This window comes from Leptinotarsa decemlineata, unplaced genomic scaffold (assembly GCF_025532065.1).
Source record: "Leptinotarsa decemlineata unplaced genomic scaffold, Ldec_3_MD MMD2_tig00001064_RagTag_RagTag, whole genome shotgun sequence".
Lineage (NCBI taxonomy): Eukaryota > Metazoa > Arthropoda > Insecta > Coleoptera > Chrysomelidae > Leptinotarsa > Leptinotarsa decemlineata.
In genome coordinates, this window is record NW_027412558.1 from 6,658,569 (window position 1) to 6,675,443 (window position 16,875).

General features: G+C 32.9%; 1 protein-coding gene across 5 annotated transcripts in view; it reads left to right on the forward strand.

The window, feature by feature from the left end:
• Frl (formin-like protein) overlaps nucleotides 1–16,875 on the forward strand; it is a 120,466-nt gene that overhangs the window by 78,095 nt on the left and 25,496 nt on the right. For all 5 annotated transcript variants that reach the window (XM_074175576.1, XM_074175578.1, XM_074175577.1 and 2 more), the window contains one exon: nucleotides 11,835–11,921. In XM_074175576.1, coding sequence (XP_074031677.1) covers nucleotides 11,835–11,921 — 87 coding nt within the window. The remainder of the gene's footprint in view (nucleotides 1–11,834; nucleotides 11,922–16,875) is intronic.

Sequence of the window (16,875 nt, forward strand, 5' to 3'; positions counted from 1 at the left end):
ATTGATTCCAGTGGCGCATTTGCTTTTTCAGCTGCAGGAAAACCCGGAAAAACCTGCAGCACCACATAACCATCATATGAAATATCAATTGCTTCTTGTATGTAACAAACAAAACATCACAACATGATATGAACTTAATTTATTTTGGCAAGAATCGAATTACGAACGAAAGGAAGTGTCATGTTTCAATCAAGGCGATAATAATAACTCTCGGCTCGTTGAACTTAAACAACATACAGGTCTTAATTGAAATTAATACACTACAAATAAGGTTATGTCAGACCTTATTCGTGCAGTTTAACGATGGACGAATGAAACCCGGAAATTAATTAGTAAGTTGATCTTTTCAAGTTATTAGGTTGCTTCGTTTAAGTTGGCATTTGATACAATGTTGAAATTTCAGAGGTGTGGAAGACAAAAATATTTTCAAACTCGTACAAAAAAAGTGAAGCATGAAATATACTTCATAGGATTTGTTGTAAGCTTTCAACTTCTTCGTCGTTATAGAGAAATTGAGAGTTCTGAAGGATAGTCTAATCAACAAGTTCAAAAACATGAAAAATAGAGATAAAGGTCCTAAAAATATGAGCGATAGCTCATTCTATTCACCTCTAAAAAATGTTTTTGAAGGATTTTGGTGCAGGTAAAAAATTGCAATTGTTATTAACCAAATAAGATTTAAAAAAATGGTATTTAGTTTTTCGTTAATAACTCAAAAAATATTAATACTTAAGCAATTTTGAAAAAATCTCGTTAAAGAGGAGGAAATTACCGATAAAAAAGTCCCGACTCCCGAAACTCTATCTCCATTATTTATTGCTAACTAATTATAATAAATAAAAAAAAATACTTAATTATTACAAATAAAAATTTTTTATGGCACTTTTATATATATAGCTGTGTTTATAATTATTTTCTCCTCCAGAAAAAATATAACGTTTGCCAAACTATTCAAAAGTGTAAATTATGATTTTCAAAAGAAAAATTATTTCTCAACTAATTACTTAAACAATCTAAATACAAAAAAATCGATTTTAAACAATTTGAATTTAAAATTAGAATTTTTTTTAAATCATAATTATCTCTAGACAACAAAATAGTAAAAACATTTTTTCAAAAATATTGAATTTCTCTATTTGTGTAAAACAATTTAATAAACAAATTACGTAAAAAATTCATGTCCTATGTTAATAACTGCCATTGTTTAATGTGAAAACAGACATAGCTAAATATCAATTGAAAAAAAAATTCATCAACAATTTTTAGATATTTCATTTTGCAATAGTTATAAAAAATCATAATTAACAAATTAATAAATTTTTATGAACTTTTATCGCAGGATCGTATGAAGTATATATATCAAAAGGGCACCACGAAGTTTGAAATGTATAGGCCAATTATTTATACTTTTTATCCCATTATTTATGCCAACGGAGATTGGGAAAAAATTTGTTGGTTAACAATTGAATAACTTTTTGAAAAATGGTGATGTAACTTTTTTTCTACGGGACTCGATTTATTCAAGCGTTAAGAAGATACTGGATTTTTTTAAAATTACATTTTATGTTATTAAAAAACTATTTCTTTTGATAAACTCTCTTTAGCGGCAGCGCGCGCATGCCGTCACAGCTGCGCGGAACCCTATTTTCATCGTCACATTAAAATTATAAATACTGGAGGTAGATTTTCGGGAGTCGGGACTTTTTTATCGGAAATTTCCTTCTCTTTAACGTACTTTCTTCAAAATTGCTTAAATATTAATATTTTTTGAGTTATTAACAAAAAACTAAATACCATTTTTTTATCTTATTTTGTTAATAACAATTGCAATTTTTCACCTGCACCAAAATCCTTCAAAAACATTTTTCTAGAGGTGATTCCGAATCGAATGAGCTATCGCTCATATTTTTAGGACCTTTATATCTATTTTTCATGTTTTTGAACTTGTTGATTAGACTAGGAAAAATTAGGCACATCAAGATGCACAAAGGCTTCTTTCACACGTAAACTAAGAGAAAAAAGTCTATCTAAAACAACTTTCGAGTACATGAACGTTGAATTATACAGACATCAGTTTTTCATTTAGTTTGTACTCGTACTGGAATTGAAATAGCTTCATAGATTGATGATCTTATTCACTTAAAACTTTTTGTGTAACACTCGAACGCGACAGAAACATTTCCGTTTCAAGCATTACATAATATCGCATCGCACACGCTTCTATTGCATAATATGAAAGCGACAGTAATGGAAAAAACGGTCTTGATAGCCTATTCGAAATAAACTGGATGACTAATTTTTATCACGGTATCATGCTCATGACATACTTTTATAGTACTGGCTTGCTTGCAATGGATGGACAAAAAACAGCGAATTATCTGTAATTTTGTAACTTTCTCTGCAGAAGGTTTGCGAAATCGAGTTTTAAATTCAGCGGGTGCAAGACTTCAAAAACTGCAAGGTTCGGACTCATGGTGGAATTTTAAAATTAATTATGTGAATTAGATAGATCCATATTGTGTGTTCGAGGCCATCTTGTTTTCAGTTTTTTGCATTCAATGCAAAATGACAAGTCGAACAGACAACGTGTTACCTCAGGGCTAGTACTAGAGTGCCACCAAGATTCAGCCAAAGCCTCGGTAGATAATAACATTATCCTGAGGTGGGTTAAAGGACACAACAGGAGTAAAGGTAATCGCATTGCCGACTCTTCAGCTAAGGAAGCGGCTGGACTAAGAATTTTACGACCTGATGACTTCGGCAATTGCGGAACTAGCCAAACTAGCCAGCTTCCCAGGATCACCATTGACGACCCTGGGAAGCTGGCGCCGAAGAAATATCTAGCGATGACCGGGAAAACCTACGCTTAAGAGTAGAATTTCTGACTAGCCACTGTCAACTAAGGAAACACCTCCATGGTATGGAGCTAGTGGACACACCTCTATGCAGGATGTGTGAACAGGAAGATGGGAGTCAGGCATGTCTTATGGGAGTGTCTGGAGTTTCGTGAATAAGAGAGTGTGCACAGTAAAAATAAAAATCGCAAAGTGAAGAACATTATCTCGATTTAAAGAAATCTTGCTCTCCTATATTCATGAAGCAATATTTTAAACTGAGAAACATATTCTTTCAAGTTGGATTTGAATCATTATTTCAAATAGACTGAATAAACGCTTCTTTTAAGTAAAAAAAAATATTCCACCAAGATTGTGCATACATTTCAATAGAAATAATCACATTAGCTCAAGAGAAGTAAGTATGCATTCTTCAGTCTGAGCAAAATTTAATCTCGAAGCAAAACTGTTTAGGGTTTTGAAAGAATGATATGTTTACTTGGAACATTATTTAAATGTCTCCGTATGAGAAATTAATTGTTTTCCCTTGAAGAGAAGCATTTTTCATTGAAACGCTTCTATTTGTATAAGTCAAATAAACTCATTTACTTCATCAAAGATGAACTTATGCTTCTGTTTATAAACTGTCCCTCTCATTTGGATGTATTTACTTACTTGAATCCAAAGTATCTCATCTGTAATATGAACAGCTATAACTGGTAAGGAAAGAAAGTAAATAATACATTACATATTATAATTGGTTTATTTGAAGCAATTGCAAATCATAAATATTATCTTGAAAAAGCATGTGATAAAAAACAAAACGTAAGAGAGAACTAAATTTTCTTTGCTAATCTTTGCTTAAATATCATATTCCAACCGCACACTTTTGAGAGATCATACAGTTATACAAATAACAGAAGTAAATATTCAATAAGAAAACATATATAAAAAAGGGACATATTCTTGACAAATTGCAAATTAACAAATGAAATAAAATCGAAGCCTATAAACAACATTACAACTCAGACAAGAAAATGAATTAATTTATTAGTGATTTTACACAAATGAAATTTTTAAATCTAGATGTCATTCTGGTAAATAACATTAAAAAAATCGATCAAGTTCTGCATTCTGCTTTTGTTTATCCACAATTGCCGGAACATCACTTGGAATCTGAAACGAAAGAAGAAATCAGCACATCATCCTTAGCCACATTTCAAATATATAGAAAGGTTTAAATATGTAAAACAGCAGCCACTTAATCAAAAAAATATATAGTTTTTTTCAATAAAACACTGTTTAAGTGCGACTGACAACCCTCAAAATTTTAAACTTGTCTGAGGTCTTATTATTTAACATACGATTCCTAGCAAGTTAAAAGGCGCTTTAACATTATTTGATCAGAAATACATAGTCAATTCAAAAGACGTACCTCAAATCCCTTTGAAGTGGGCAGAAGTCTATATAGAAAAATTGCCTTTCAAAATAATTATCAGAGGATCAATGAAAAATATAAAATGTTTCAATATAAAAATGTAACTCATGGTCATACAAACATACTTTAAAGAATATGATTCGCTATTTAATTAACAGCATTCACTGTTTTCACGTTTTTAGAAATTCATATTTCATCTTTAGTGAGTTTGGTAATATTTCTATCTATTTCTTACATTCTTATTCTATCAAATAATTTCAAGCCGAGTAAGGTATATTCAATTTGTTCCCAATGAATAACATAAAAACATTTCTGAAGTGATTACAGAAAGCAAAGACGTTTCGGAATTCAACAAATATTTACATGTTGAAATCAGTATTTTTTGTATTATAGATTATTGTCGAAACTATAAGTACCTCCATCTTTTAATAAAAAATGAATTCTGTCTAAGAGAAAATCAAATTTTATCTATAGAAATTGCTCTTATTTGAAACAAGATGAAATGTATGTTCAAAACAAGAGATTGGCAAATTTGAATCAACGTGGAGGAATTTTCAGTTTAAATTAATATAGTTTTGCAGAGCTTGGCAAATGTAATAATGCATGTGTGAAAAATTACGGAGCATTGCTATAATTTTCGCAAAATGAGGGCAAAATTAAGAGTTTCTGTAAAAGTTTACTACTTTCTTTTCGGTACTACGTATACAACGCGGTACTTACTGATATAGCGGAGTTTTATCCAATTATAATACTTACCCATGAAAATATCTTTCAACTGTAAAGTCCCCAGTTTTGTAAAATCTGTTCCATTATGGTAGATACAAAATAATCGGAAAGAAATTGCACTGCCTACAGACACATAAAACACTTCCTCCTCAAAATCGCAACACACCAACATCACTTTCCAACACATACTGGCGCGTACGCGATGCTTACAACGGAATTCCCCGCTCCCCTCTCACTAAGAGGGTCATAGAAAGACCAGAGCACTACAATTTTTTTCAAACTGAAATTCCTGTTATTTTCAGTCGATCATAATATAGTTTTGTATGTTGATTCACAAAACTCTTGTTATAAACGAATTGAGTTATTTGAAGGGATACAGTATTAAATTCAAACAAACACTATGTGTTCAGATCAAGTTGATATTGCTCTCCATTTGAAATAGTTTATTTTTCCCTTCAAATAGGTGGTGGATTTTGAGATGATTTTATATTTTCTTGATTCAAAATAGTTCATTTTCGCAATAATATAATCAAACAAATGATGTCGTTGAAAGGCCAAGAAATTTGATTTCTTTGTTGAAAAAAGTGTGATTTTCTGGTGGAACATGGCGATGTTGTCACAAAGTAATAGTTTTTCCGATAGAGATAAAAATTTCAAAGCAACCTATGATCTTCTTTTAAAGAAATACTTTTTACTTTGTGTGTTCGGCGAGTCCTGGCCTACACCTGCCGATATAAAGGAGATGTCTCCCAGTGACCTGTCCACCTTCCTGGAAAGGACAGGATGGACGATGACCTAGGAGGACAACTCCTCGGGAGGATGTACTATGGGTCACATGTGGCTTTAGTGCTGTGGGCCTACATTCACCCTCCCTACTCTACAGCTACAGAGATTATGGGTTTGAGGCCACTTGTTTTCAGTTTCTGTTCAGTTTTTTGTCACGCCTTGTATTTCTCGTTGACTAATTAAGTCAATTTGTAAACGATTTCTCGTTGTTCCACAATATGGCGTGAGGGTGGCTACTAAGGATTAGAGAGCATAGCTCCCAGGGTAGGCTACCAGCTTTTAAACAGTGCAGAAGGGCGTGGGTAAGATGGAGGGTAGAGCGCCACCCGCTTTATCAACCCTGGAGCTTATACAGCATACACAACAAAAACGGGAAATTTACTTCAAATGGTAACCTGTTTATAATTCCTTTCCCTAACATCTACACCTTTCCCAGTTGGTTTCAAACTTGTCAACAAATCCTGTGATATATCTGTCAGTTTATAAATTTTATCAACCGTTTTTATAGGACTGGCAGGAAGCCTTGAACTCTTAAGGCCACAAAGTGTCAAATGTGAGAAGATATTACTTTTCTGATTGTAAACAATACCAAAATGTTCATAAGATATTCATTATATTACAACTATAGTCCAAATGTTTCAATTATAAGGGGACTGTAATGAACCCAGGCTCCCCAAGGAAGAAAGGAGGATGTCTCTTCAATACTTGAGACGTTACTGTTTTGAAGTTATACTTTACCTTAGATATAGCTATATCGCTATAGGTTGAGGGAATGAATTCCACTACATAGGCATAAAAGCATATACCCTACACTAATATTTTTCCCTTTTGGGCAGGTTTGAAGAACATAAATCTTTGTTGAGATAATTAATCAAGCATCAAAAATCTAGTAACTTTTAAGTTCTTTGTCCCTATCGTAATAGCTAAGTTATCTGTCTATGTCTTCCTCGAGGTGGCTTGAAGAACAAGAATGGTTTTAGAGTTCCAAACTTAGGTCTGCAGTGTTCTGTCAATACAACAATTGTGATCGGCTCAATAGCGAGTAACTACTAACTACTGCTACTACTGTATTAGGCATTCATGCAAGGATGTCTAGTCTTACAGCAATACTAACACGAGGAAATGATAACCAGATAAAAGAAGGCCTAAAATGGAACAATTCATATTAGATGTAGTGATGTAGAGGAAGTGATGTCCATGACAATACTTCTGGACAGAATGATCAAGCTCATTCTCTGAATGTATGAGTTGTCTAGTTGATGAATACCAACTCACCTTTGGTGTCGTGTGGCCTATAGGTTTACTTTTGCCCCAAGAAGGCACGATTCAAATCAGTAAGATTCTGTTCTCCATAAGAAATTGAATCCATCAAGTGAGATGAATGTTTTACCAGCATCCAAATGCCAAGAATAAACAATTTCATATTCTTATAAAAGATGATCTTACTTTGTTAATCCCAAAAATCGAGAAGTTTGGACATTAATTCCAAAATTGCCAAATGGCTACCAAAAGTACCACAAAAAATTTTGAATCCCGGCGGCAAGACATTCATGGAACCAAAATGGTTGATTCGCCGTTCCTTCAGATCACAAAATTCTTGGGGGATTCGAATATGTGTTCGAATATAATTAACGCGTTCGAATATATCCTTGTATAGTTGTTCATCAGTGAATGGGAACTAAACGAATGATGAGGTATTAAAATATCCCAAAACCTTCTTGGAAGTATTCATTTCAGGTTTAAATAGTCGTCGACCTCAATAATAAAACAAATGACAAAATGAAACCGTAACATTTTTGCGTTTAATACAAAACATTGAATGTTTTAAGGTTGTTTTCAAAAGTTTTGTACGCTTTAATGAGTCTATTTGGATTGCTTCAACGTCTCAAGCGACCAACATTGTTGGTTTCCGAGATGATCTTCTTTCATCTCAACTCCAACAAATATATTGTAAAAGAACACAAATCGTCAATGGAGATTATCGGCGACATCCAAAGGTTTTATATCTCAATGAAAACCTGGAAAAAAATTGGCTTTGTATGAGAGAAACCAAGTAGAAATCAATCCTAAGAAAACCCAGACATTCATTATTTCTGGGAAAGCGAATGTGGCAGAACCAGACATCATTATCAGAGCACACAAATCCGATAGCGATAGATCTTGGCACAATCACATTATTGGAATAGCAGAGGCAGCTTTGCTTTCAAACAAACAGTTTTCTTGAGTGCCCTAACATAATCAAAAGAATTGTGGCATGATAGTTATGTGGAATACCAAAAATTAATTGAGCCACAATTGCATTAAGAAAATAAATATTTCGAAATGAAATTTAATTTTGAAACGTCCTTCTCTCCAAACGTTCCTACCCAGTAGAATATGGAAATATACTGCTGGAAAACAACGATTTCCTCGACAAATACCTACCACGAAGTTTAATTGCTGAACATTCATTTAGGTGTCTAATATGTACTTGAAAATTTACAATGTTACGTATTAAGTGAGTGGTTTTTTTTTGTTTTTTCCGTGTTACTTTCATTCGTGTTATATTATACACAATATTTTTATTTCCTTCATTCATGATGAGAAAGACTGTTTGCTTAAATAAATTTATCATCTTCTTCATTAGTTCTTTATAAACATGAATGATAGATGCACAGGGCCAAGAACTGGACCCTGCGGTATTGTGGTGTTCCATTGAGTTTGGAACACTGTTATACTATTGACAACTTGGCTTTGTATTGGAAACAATTCAAATAATTCCAGTTTATAATCACGATATTTTCATTTGCCAGCCCTCAGTAATAGTGATTTTCAAACGAACATTGTTAAGTTTCTTCACTAATTTTTACAAAATAACTTGAATTATGTGCAGTGAGATACATAAGTTAGAAACCGTTGAAGGGACTTCATGAAATTTCATTATTATTTTTAAAATTTTTGTGTCGTTTAACAATCAAATCATTGGTTTAAATTCCTTCATTGAACTTCTCTGTAAACTATTTCTCATTGAACCTCACTATAAACTATTTTTTCAACTTCTATTGTTCACGTCAACGAATGTTTTTATATTTGTATCTTCTTCGACTATATGCTTTCAAAATTCCGTTCTTGTTCAGACATGTAAATTGCCTTTGTGAAAAGAGCGTAATCTTGTTTCGGCCCTATTATATACTCGCCCTCAAAAAAGGAATTCCTCGTCGTTAGTTTAGCCGTTTGATGTTTCCAGACTGTTTGAAATTCAAGACGTACCTATCTGTTGCATTATGTATTGTATTCGTATAAGTAGATTTAAGTGACCAGTTTACTTTTTCTCGATTCGTTTTTAAAAATTCCTTGGAATTAAATTTTTCCTGGGTTTATTTGTAATAAAATTCAAGGAGAATGATATTTTGAAGATGTTTCCAAAGAATTTGCCGATATGCCGACATCCTCAGCAACTTTTGTAATAGTGATTCAACGAACAGTCGATCCAGATAGGCTGCAGAAAAATTTTCAAGCGTGAATGTTAGAATAGATTTTTTTTAATATACACATCTAAGGTAGAGATTTGTTGTAGACTAAACCGTGCAGACCGTTTAGATCAAAACTGTTTTGTACTCCTGGAGATGTCGACCATTCTTGTTGGTAAATCATTCAGATATTCGCTCAAAAGTACGACAAGAAAGATTTCACTCTATGATTTGCCCTAGCTCACAATTATACTCTTAATAAATACTTGTGATTGACTGAAGGTAACGGGTCAGAGTTGTACTTGCCCATTGGTAATCATATTTAATAATATGATTCCCGTGTTAGGAATCACACGTTAAAAGGTAAGACCTCGTTAATCCTTGGCTCGCACAAGTTTCGACTTCTGAGGGTTGTCGTTCGTAGGGGTGCGACAGCTGGTTAACGGAAAAACAGATTTTAAACAGATTTTTTAAACAGAATGTTTCTCAGCCTACCGAGCAAAATGTCACAATTTGATCCAAATAACTGAGACAAGCTGAAGAAGATAAAATTGAATTGAAAATAGTTTTGAAAATAATAATCCTATCCAAATAAACTAGTGTCAGACAGATTTTTTCCCTAGACTAATTTAGAATACAAGTTAAAGGGTGAATTAGGTTCTGCCTTTTCACATTTAGGCGGATGTTGTAATAACCTCAAAAACACTTCAAACTTTTTTTCTTGATATCAAATTATATTGACCATTATACAGTGTCATCCCCAAAGTATGCATCATATGGGAAACATTTATCAAGGGTTTTCAGATAAAAAGTTATTCTTGATAAAAGTTTGTGCAGCCCCTAAAACTAAACATGCACCAACGAAATACAGTAAAACATAGTAATCTACGAGGAGCCTTCAAATATTTGATTTTCAGACAAGAATAAAGTAAGTACTCTTATTTTGAAAAATCTCGAGAAATGTTATTCAGTAAAGTTGTTCAGCATTAAAAAATACATCCAGATTTGAAGTCATGGCCATCTAAGTGAAGTTTTATTTTTTTTACCCATTTTTTTTAATGGGGACTACGAAAAAAATTTGTTAAAACGATAAATAGACAGCATCCTTTATACGACGGTTTATTTCAGAAGCCTGCAATATAAAAAATCACACAACTATTGTGTGTTTGAAGGTGATTGACAATGTTTCGTGATGAATTTCACTAGTTCGGACTTCCATTGTCTACTATATAAAATGATTAAAAAATACATCCAGATTTGAAGTCATGGCCATCTAAGTGAAGTTTTATTTTTTTTACCCATTTTTTTTAATGGGGACTACGAAAAAAATTTGTTAAAACGATAAATAGACAGCATCCTTTATACGACGGTTTATTTCAAAAGCCTGCAAGTCATCAAAAGCCTGCAGTCATCACCCGAAGACGATTGTAGATACCAACAATCGAAACGTCGTGAACTAACGTGACTTGGAATCTCTACACTTTTTTATTTTTTATTATTTTCTTTTTGCATTCCTTTAATTTTTATTTATTCAATTATTATATTTTTACTTGTAGGTTATTTCACTATCATTGCATTTCAGGTTTATTGTTGCTTAATATAATTGTTATTTTCAACTATTCTTTTTTAATTATTCTTTTTTTACTTGTTTCAGGGATTTCAAATCATTTTATATAGTAGACAATGGAAGTCCGAACTAGTGAAATTCAACACAACTATTGTGTTAACCACGGTCAATTTTTTTGAAGAGTAAAATAATTTTCAAAATTTTTGGTGCAAAGTTATTTTTATTTTTTGTTAACACCGAAAATACTCAAAATTATACAGTATTGTAATAAGAACCTAATATTCAATAATATCAAATCACAAAACATGAAAATAAAATAGGTGTTTTGGAACAAACTCATTGATTTTCTGGAGATTATTTTGGACAAGAACATCTCCAGAAAATCAATGAGTTTGTTCCGAAATACATATTTTATTTTGATCTTATGTAATTTGATATTATTGAATATCAAGGTCTCGCTACAATAATGTATAATTTCGAGTATTTTTCGGTGTTAACAAAAAATAAAAATAACTTTGCACCATAAACTTTGAAAATTATTTCACTCTTCAAAAAAATTGACCGTGATTAACACTATAGTTGTGTAATTCGTAATATTACAGGCTTTTGAAATAAACCGTAGTATACAGGATTTATCGTTTTAGCAAATTTTATTTTTCGTAGTCCCCATTTAAAAAAAAACTTCGCTTAGATGGCCATGACTTCAAATCTAGATGTATTTTTTAAATGCTGAACAACTTTTTCAAATAATATTTCTCGAAATTTTTCTAAATAAGAGTACTTTACTCTTGTCTCAAAATCAAATATTTGAAGGCTCCTCGTATATTACGTGTGTTTTACTGTATTTTATTGGTGCATGTTTAGTTTTAAGAGATGCACAAACTTTTATCAAGAGTTAACATTTTGTCTAAAAAGTCCCATATAGTGTATACTTTGAAGATGACACTGTATGTGCTTACTACGAATTTTAACTGTAATAATACGATTATATAGTTATTTAAGTATGTTCATTAATTTTATTTTATTTTTTTCAGGAAATGGTTCAAGCCAAGGACCCTCCTTCTTATTATTTAAATAAATTACGCACATATCTGGATCCTAAGGCGTCTAGGAGTCATAGGGTGAGTTATAAATAAATGAACAAATAAGTATAGTGATAATCGATTACCAACAGAATTTGAAAGTTTCATTACCGTTGGTTTGTAAAACATACGTTATACAAAATAACTTGACTAGAAAAATTATAAACTTATACAGGGTGTTTCAAATTCGATTTTCACCATTGGGATCTCGGAAACTATGAGAGATTCGAAGATGGTTAAATTGGGGCAAAGTTGCGCATTTACCTGACTAACAATATGCCGTTGAGAAAGTTCGGAAATTCCGAGTATATCCGGAGATATCCGGAAAAAAGGATATTTTGGAAAATGGTTTAAATTTTTTCCTGGCTTCATTTTTCGAAAGATTCGAAAATGAATTGCACTTCCACATTGCCACTGCTACATAATGGTGTTTAGATTTGTCATCTGACGTTTCGTCGTCCGGCCACCATCATCAACTTCATTTTTTCTTATGGGCGCTACATTGGATTCTTTCTGTTTTGAATAGAACCAGATTTTTCCTTTTCAGTGATGTATCATAAGTTATCATTCTTTTTCGAAAAATTGGAGATATTGATAAAAATTAATTCTTAATAGGTTTTGACTTTGATGTTCCTAAATTTTACTTTCAATTTGGTACACTCAATGGCATTTTGTTATTGTACAAGTCATTGAATTTTTGACGAAAAATGGTTTTCACGAATAAAGAAAAAATAGATATGATACAAATTTATTACAAATACGATAGAAACAGTGTTAGGACACCGGAAATCAGGGGTCGAGAACTATCGATAGTCTTGACCATCAATAGTATTGGATAGTTCGACTTTTGACTATCGATAATTATCGATAGTTTTCAATAGTAAACTTTTTTTTTAGTTTCATGACGTGAACCTGGTGGTGATCGTGATCTTATCAACTCGTGGTCCTCGTCCTCAGTACATGAAATTGGTGAAATTCTTTCTGTAAAAAATCACCTTGTTAAAAACAAATACTTCTAATATAAAGTGCAAGCTAAAATAGTCATCCAAACAGACATTATAATCATTTTTAATTACCTTTTGCCTTGCTCATACTTGCACCATGTTCTTTTATTAAAAATTCGTCCATTTTTATCAAACGTACAAATTAAAAACCGAAAAAGAATAAAAATAAAACTACAACTACAACAAAACAAACAATAAAATATAAAATGTAAACATTCGATGACTGGTTTGACTGGTGACTTTTTCTTCTTCTTTTTTCTTCTTCTCTTATCCTATAATGACAGATGAAACTGATGAAAGAAGTTTCATCTTTCTCTTCTTTTCTCACTTTTGTTTTAAATAATGTTATTTTCTACTCTTTTTTTCCCTTCTTTCATTGTGTCATTTATGTCAACGGTCAATATCAAGTGAAAAATGTCAAGATACGTTGACATCACTCACATACTACAACTATCGAATACCATCGATAGTCTAAAAATATAATCGATAGTGTTCGATAGTTGAAACTATCGATAATTATCGATAGCGCCATCGATACTTCTCGACCCCTGCCGGAAATGTATTTAAACGTGTATCCCGAACACACTGAACTGTTTCAAGTTATTGGATCAAAATCTCACCGAGCTTGGTTCATTTGAAAAGCCGAGAAAAATACCCCAACCTAATAATTCGTCTAAAACTTTTCAATTAAGCTCCATCATCGCATATGGTAGCCCATCATCAAGCAATTTCTCGAACAATAAAACGATTTGGATATCGGGTAGGGTTGTCTATCATTTCAGACTTGTTTAACATCCCTCGTCAGCTTATTCGAGAAGCCGTCTGTATGCACGTGTGTACGCATAACAAGGCGTTAGATGATTATTGCACCCCCAACACGACGTGGGTTATCAACCATTTGATCGATGGTCTCGGTGTCAATACAAATTACATGGACGGACATCCTACGGTTTCCTAAGTGCTTGATTTGTAGGGGACCATTCAGGGTGGGAGCATAAACACTGCAGGATTATACAGGGTGAATCCCGAATAATGGACATGTTCTTTAGAAACTATATGTGCTTGCGTTTATGTTAGAACTGAAAACGACTTTAGTTTAGCCGCTGGACCGCCTTTTCGCGAACCAAAAATAAAATTGGTTCGTTTTTATGAGAGTTCTCGTGGAAAACGTTGATTTATAATAATAATAAATGAATTTGTTGACGGCAGAAATGACATGATACAATATGGAGGGAAAAAATACAAATTCGTCAATAGGATACAATATTGAACAAAGTTCATTCTTTCTCTTACACCTTACAAAAAAAAGTTGAAAAAGATAAAAAGCAAAAGAGTCTGAATTGTATTTGTGATAGCGGATACATTTTATTCGAATAAAGAGGGGAGATGAGGAGGATATCGATACAAACATTAGAATAGTAAAATTATTTTAGCCAAGGTTTCGTAAAAGATATTCTGGTATTATTATTTTTTCAGATTTTATGAACATTATAATCAAAGCCTCTCCATGGAAGTTGAAGGGAGAGACTGTTATATTCTCTTTCCTAACAGTAAAACGTATTAAATGCTTATTATATAGGGTGTTTCATTAAGCGCCGTCCTATTGAAACCACATGTTGATGTCCAGATCATTTAATTCAGGCCAAAAGAAGTTTGTAATCATCAAATAATGCTCGCCGATGACAGTGATGGCCTGCCAATGTCGTTCTCAAAGAAATATGGACCGATGACGGCTCCAGTCCAAAATTCACACCAACCAGTGACTTTTTTGAGATGCATTGGACGCTCTTGGATAACATGTGGATTGTTATCGTTCCAAATTCGACAATGTTGTTTGTTCACGCATCCATTGATCCAGAAATGGGCCCCATCGCTGTAGATGATTTTTCGATGAAAATTAAAGTTAGTTGCCAACTGCTCTAGAGCTCATTCAGCGAACACACGTCGTTGTCCAACAAAATCCCAAAACATGTCAAATATAAATTATAATTTGACATACTTCAACGGAAAAGCACTACCTACCTTCAACCCCCGTCGAATGACAGGTACAACCCCCAATGTTTTAAATGGGAAGTATAGGCTTGTGATACAATTAAGATGAAATAAATCAAAATCATTGCAATAAACTCAAAACTTATTTCATGTTGAGGTATTGATAATAAGAAAGTAAGCAAAAACCATAGCAATGTTCTTGTTAGATGCTATCCTTTAAAAAACTAAATAATTTCCGTGGCAACGTTAGTTTAAAACGCCTTGTTAACTTGTTTTGTATGTTGCAACATTAGTTTTCAGTATTTTAATTTAAGTTCAAAGTTTGCTAACTTCAAGTCTGACAAATGGTTAGATTAACGGGAATGCATAAAATAACAGTTTTACAAATGATTGGTTACGGAGATAAAACCTGAACGCCTATTTCATGAGAAATTTACTAATTTATCGCCCATATCTCAAGGAACAATAAGCAAAATAGAGAAGCAGTTTTGCGAGCTTGGTCAGGCATCCACTACATTCAATGTTAGCCATACATCGATAGTAAACATATTAAAAGAACTTATGATGTACTGTTTGGAACCTTTGGTGTAGTAATGAATATTACTGGAGTTTTTTCCCAACACCAAATCGTTATTTTTACACCTCGACATGTGTTTCGATCACCAAGTGATCTTCTTCAAGAGGAAGATAAAACTGTTTATCTTGAGAAAGAAGAACACACCCAATACCCTCAAAAGGTTAATGTTTGGGCAGGGATTGTAGGAAACCATATCGTTGGTTCCATTTTCATTGAGGGCAACTTGAAGGGCGACAATTATTTGGCACTACTCCAAAATGATGTCATTTCAAGTTTAGCAAACTTATATTCTGATCCAGGAAACTCTCAAATTCTAGTGAATACGATATGGTTTCAGCAGGATGGAGCACCACCACATTTCCAAGTTAATGTCCGGCAATACCTCGATACAACATTTACCAATCGTTGGATAGGGAGGCGAGGATCGATTGAATGGCCAACGCGATCACCTGATCTTTCATCATTAGATTTCATTTTATGGGGATATGTAAAGAGCAATGTGTACAAAACTAAACCTTCAGATTTAAATGACTTGAAAGAATGAATAACGCCTGCGATTAGGTCGGTCATGCCTGATATGTTAAATAATGTTAGAAGACAGTTCTATTTGAGATGAGGATGTTTGCTAAGACGTTCTCGGTGAACATTTTGAACATCTACTTCGTTAACATCCATAGTTCTTTCTCGTATTCTACCTCCCATTTAAAAAATTGTTGTTTGTACCTGTCATTCGAAGGGGGTTAAAGGTAGGAATGGCTTTTTTACGTTGAAGAATGTCAAATTATAATTTACATTTGACGTGTTTCGGGATTTTTAAATTCCATTTGGCTTTTACACACTGTATGCTAGGTACGAATATTCGAACTATGCTTCTCAGTTTTCTCGTATGTTACCGTATCCTTAATAATCATTTAATTCATTTCATCTAATTCATTTTCATAAATTTCATAACTGACATTCATATGCTGATATTGTATTTGTTGCTTTTTTATTCATTTACATTGTTGTCATGATTACTTACATTGAATGGAGCAGGACAGCTAGATTTATATAATAATACAGACGTATTATTAGAATAATAGAAACTAGTTAACTGCTTATGCATATAGCGGCTGTACCATAAAGGGACAATTGAACGATTGTTCGTTTCCGGAACACCTGTGAAGATCTTTTGTTCAGAGAATGAGTTTCGGTTTCATTTGATTTTTATGTTGAATCATAAGGAACCACAAACGAAGTTGAATCTTTCAACACGTCAACCACCCAAATATAACTGTTTATGCTCGATAGGTTCGTGCATTTTTTCACATGTTTACTTTGTAATGGTAAAATTTTCTTTTAATCAATCATAACAAATTGGGTATCACTTATTTTCCACCAATAAACACTTTGAATTTGAGACCCGACGTTAGGCTCACGC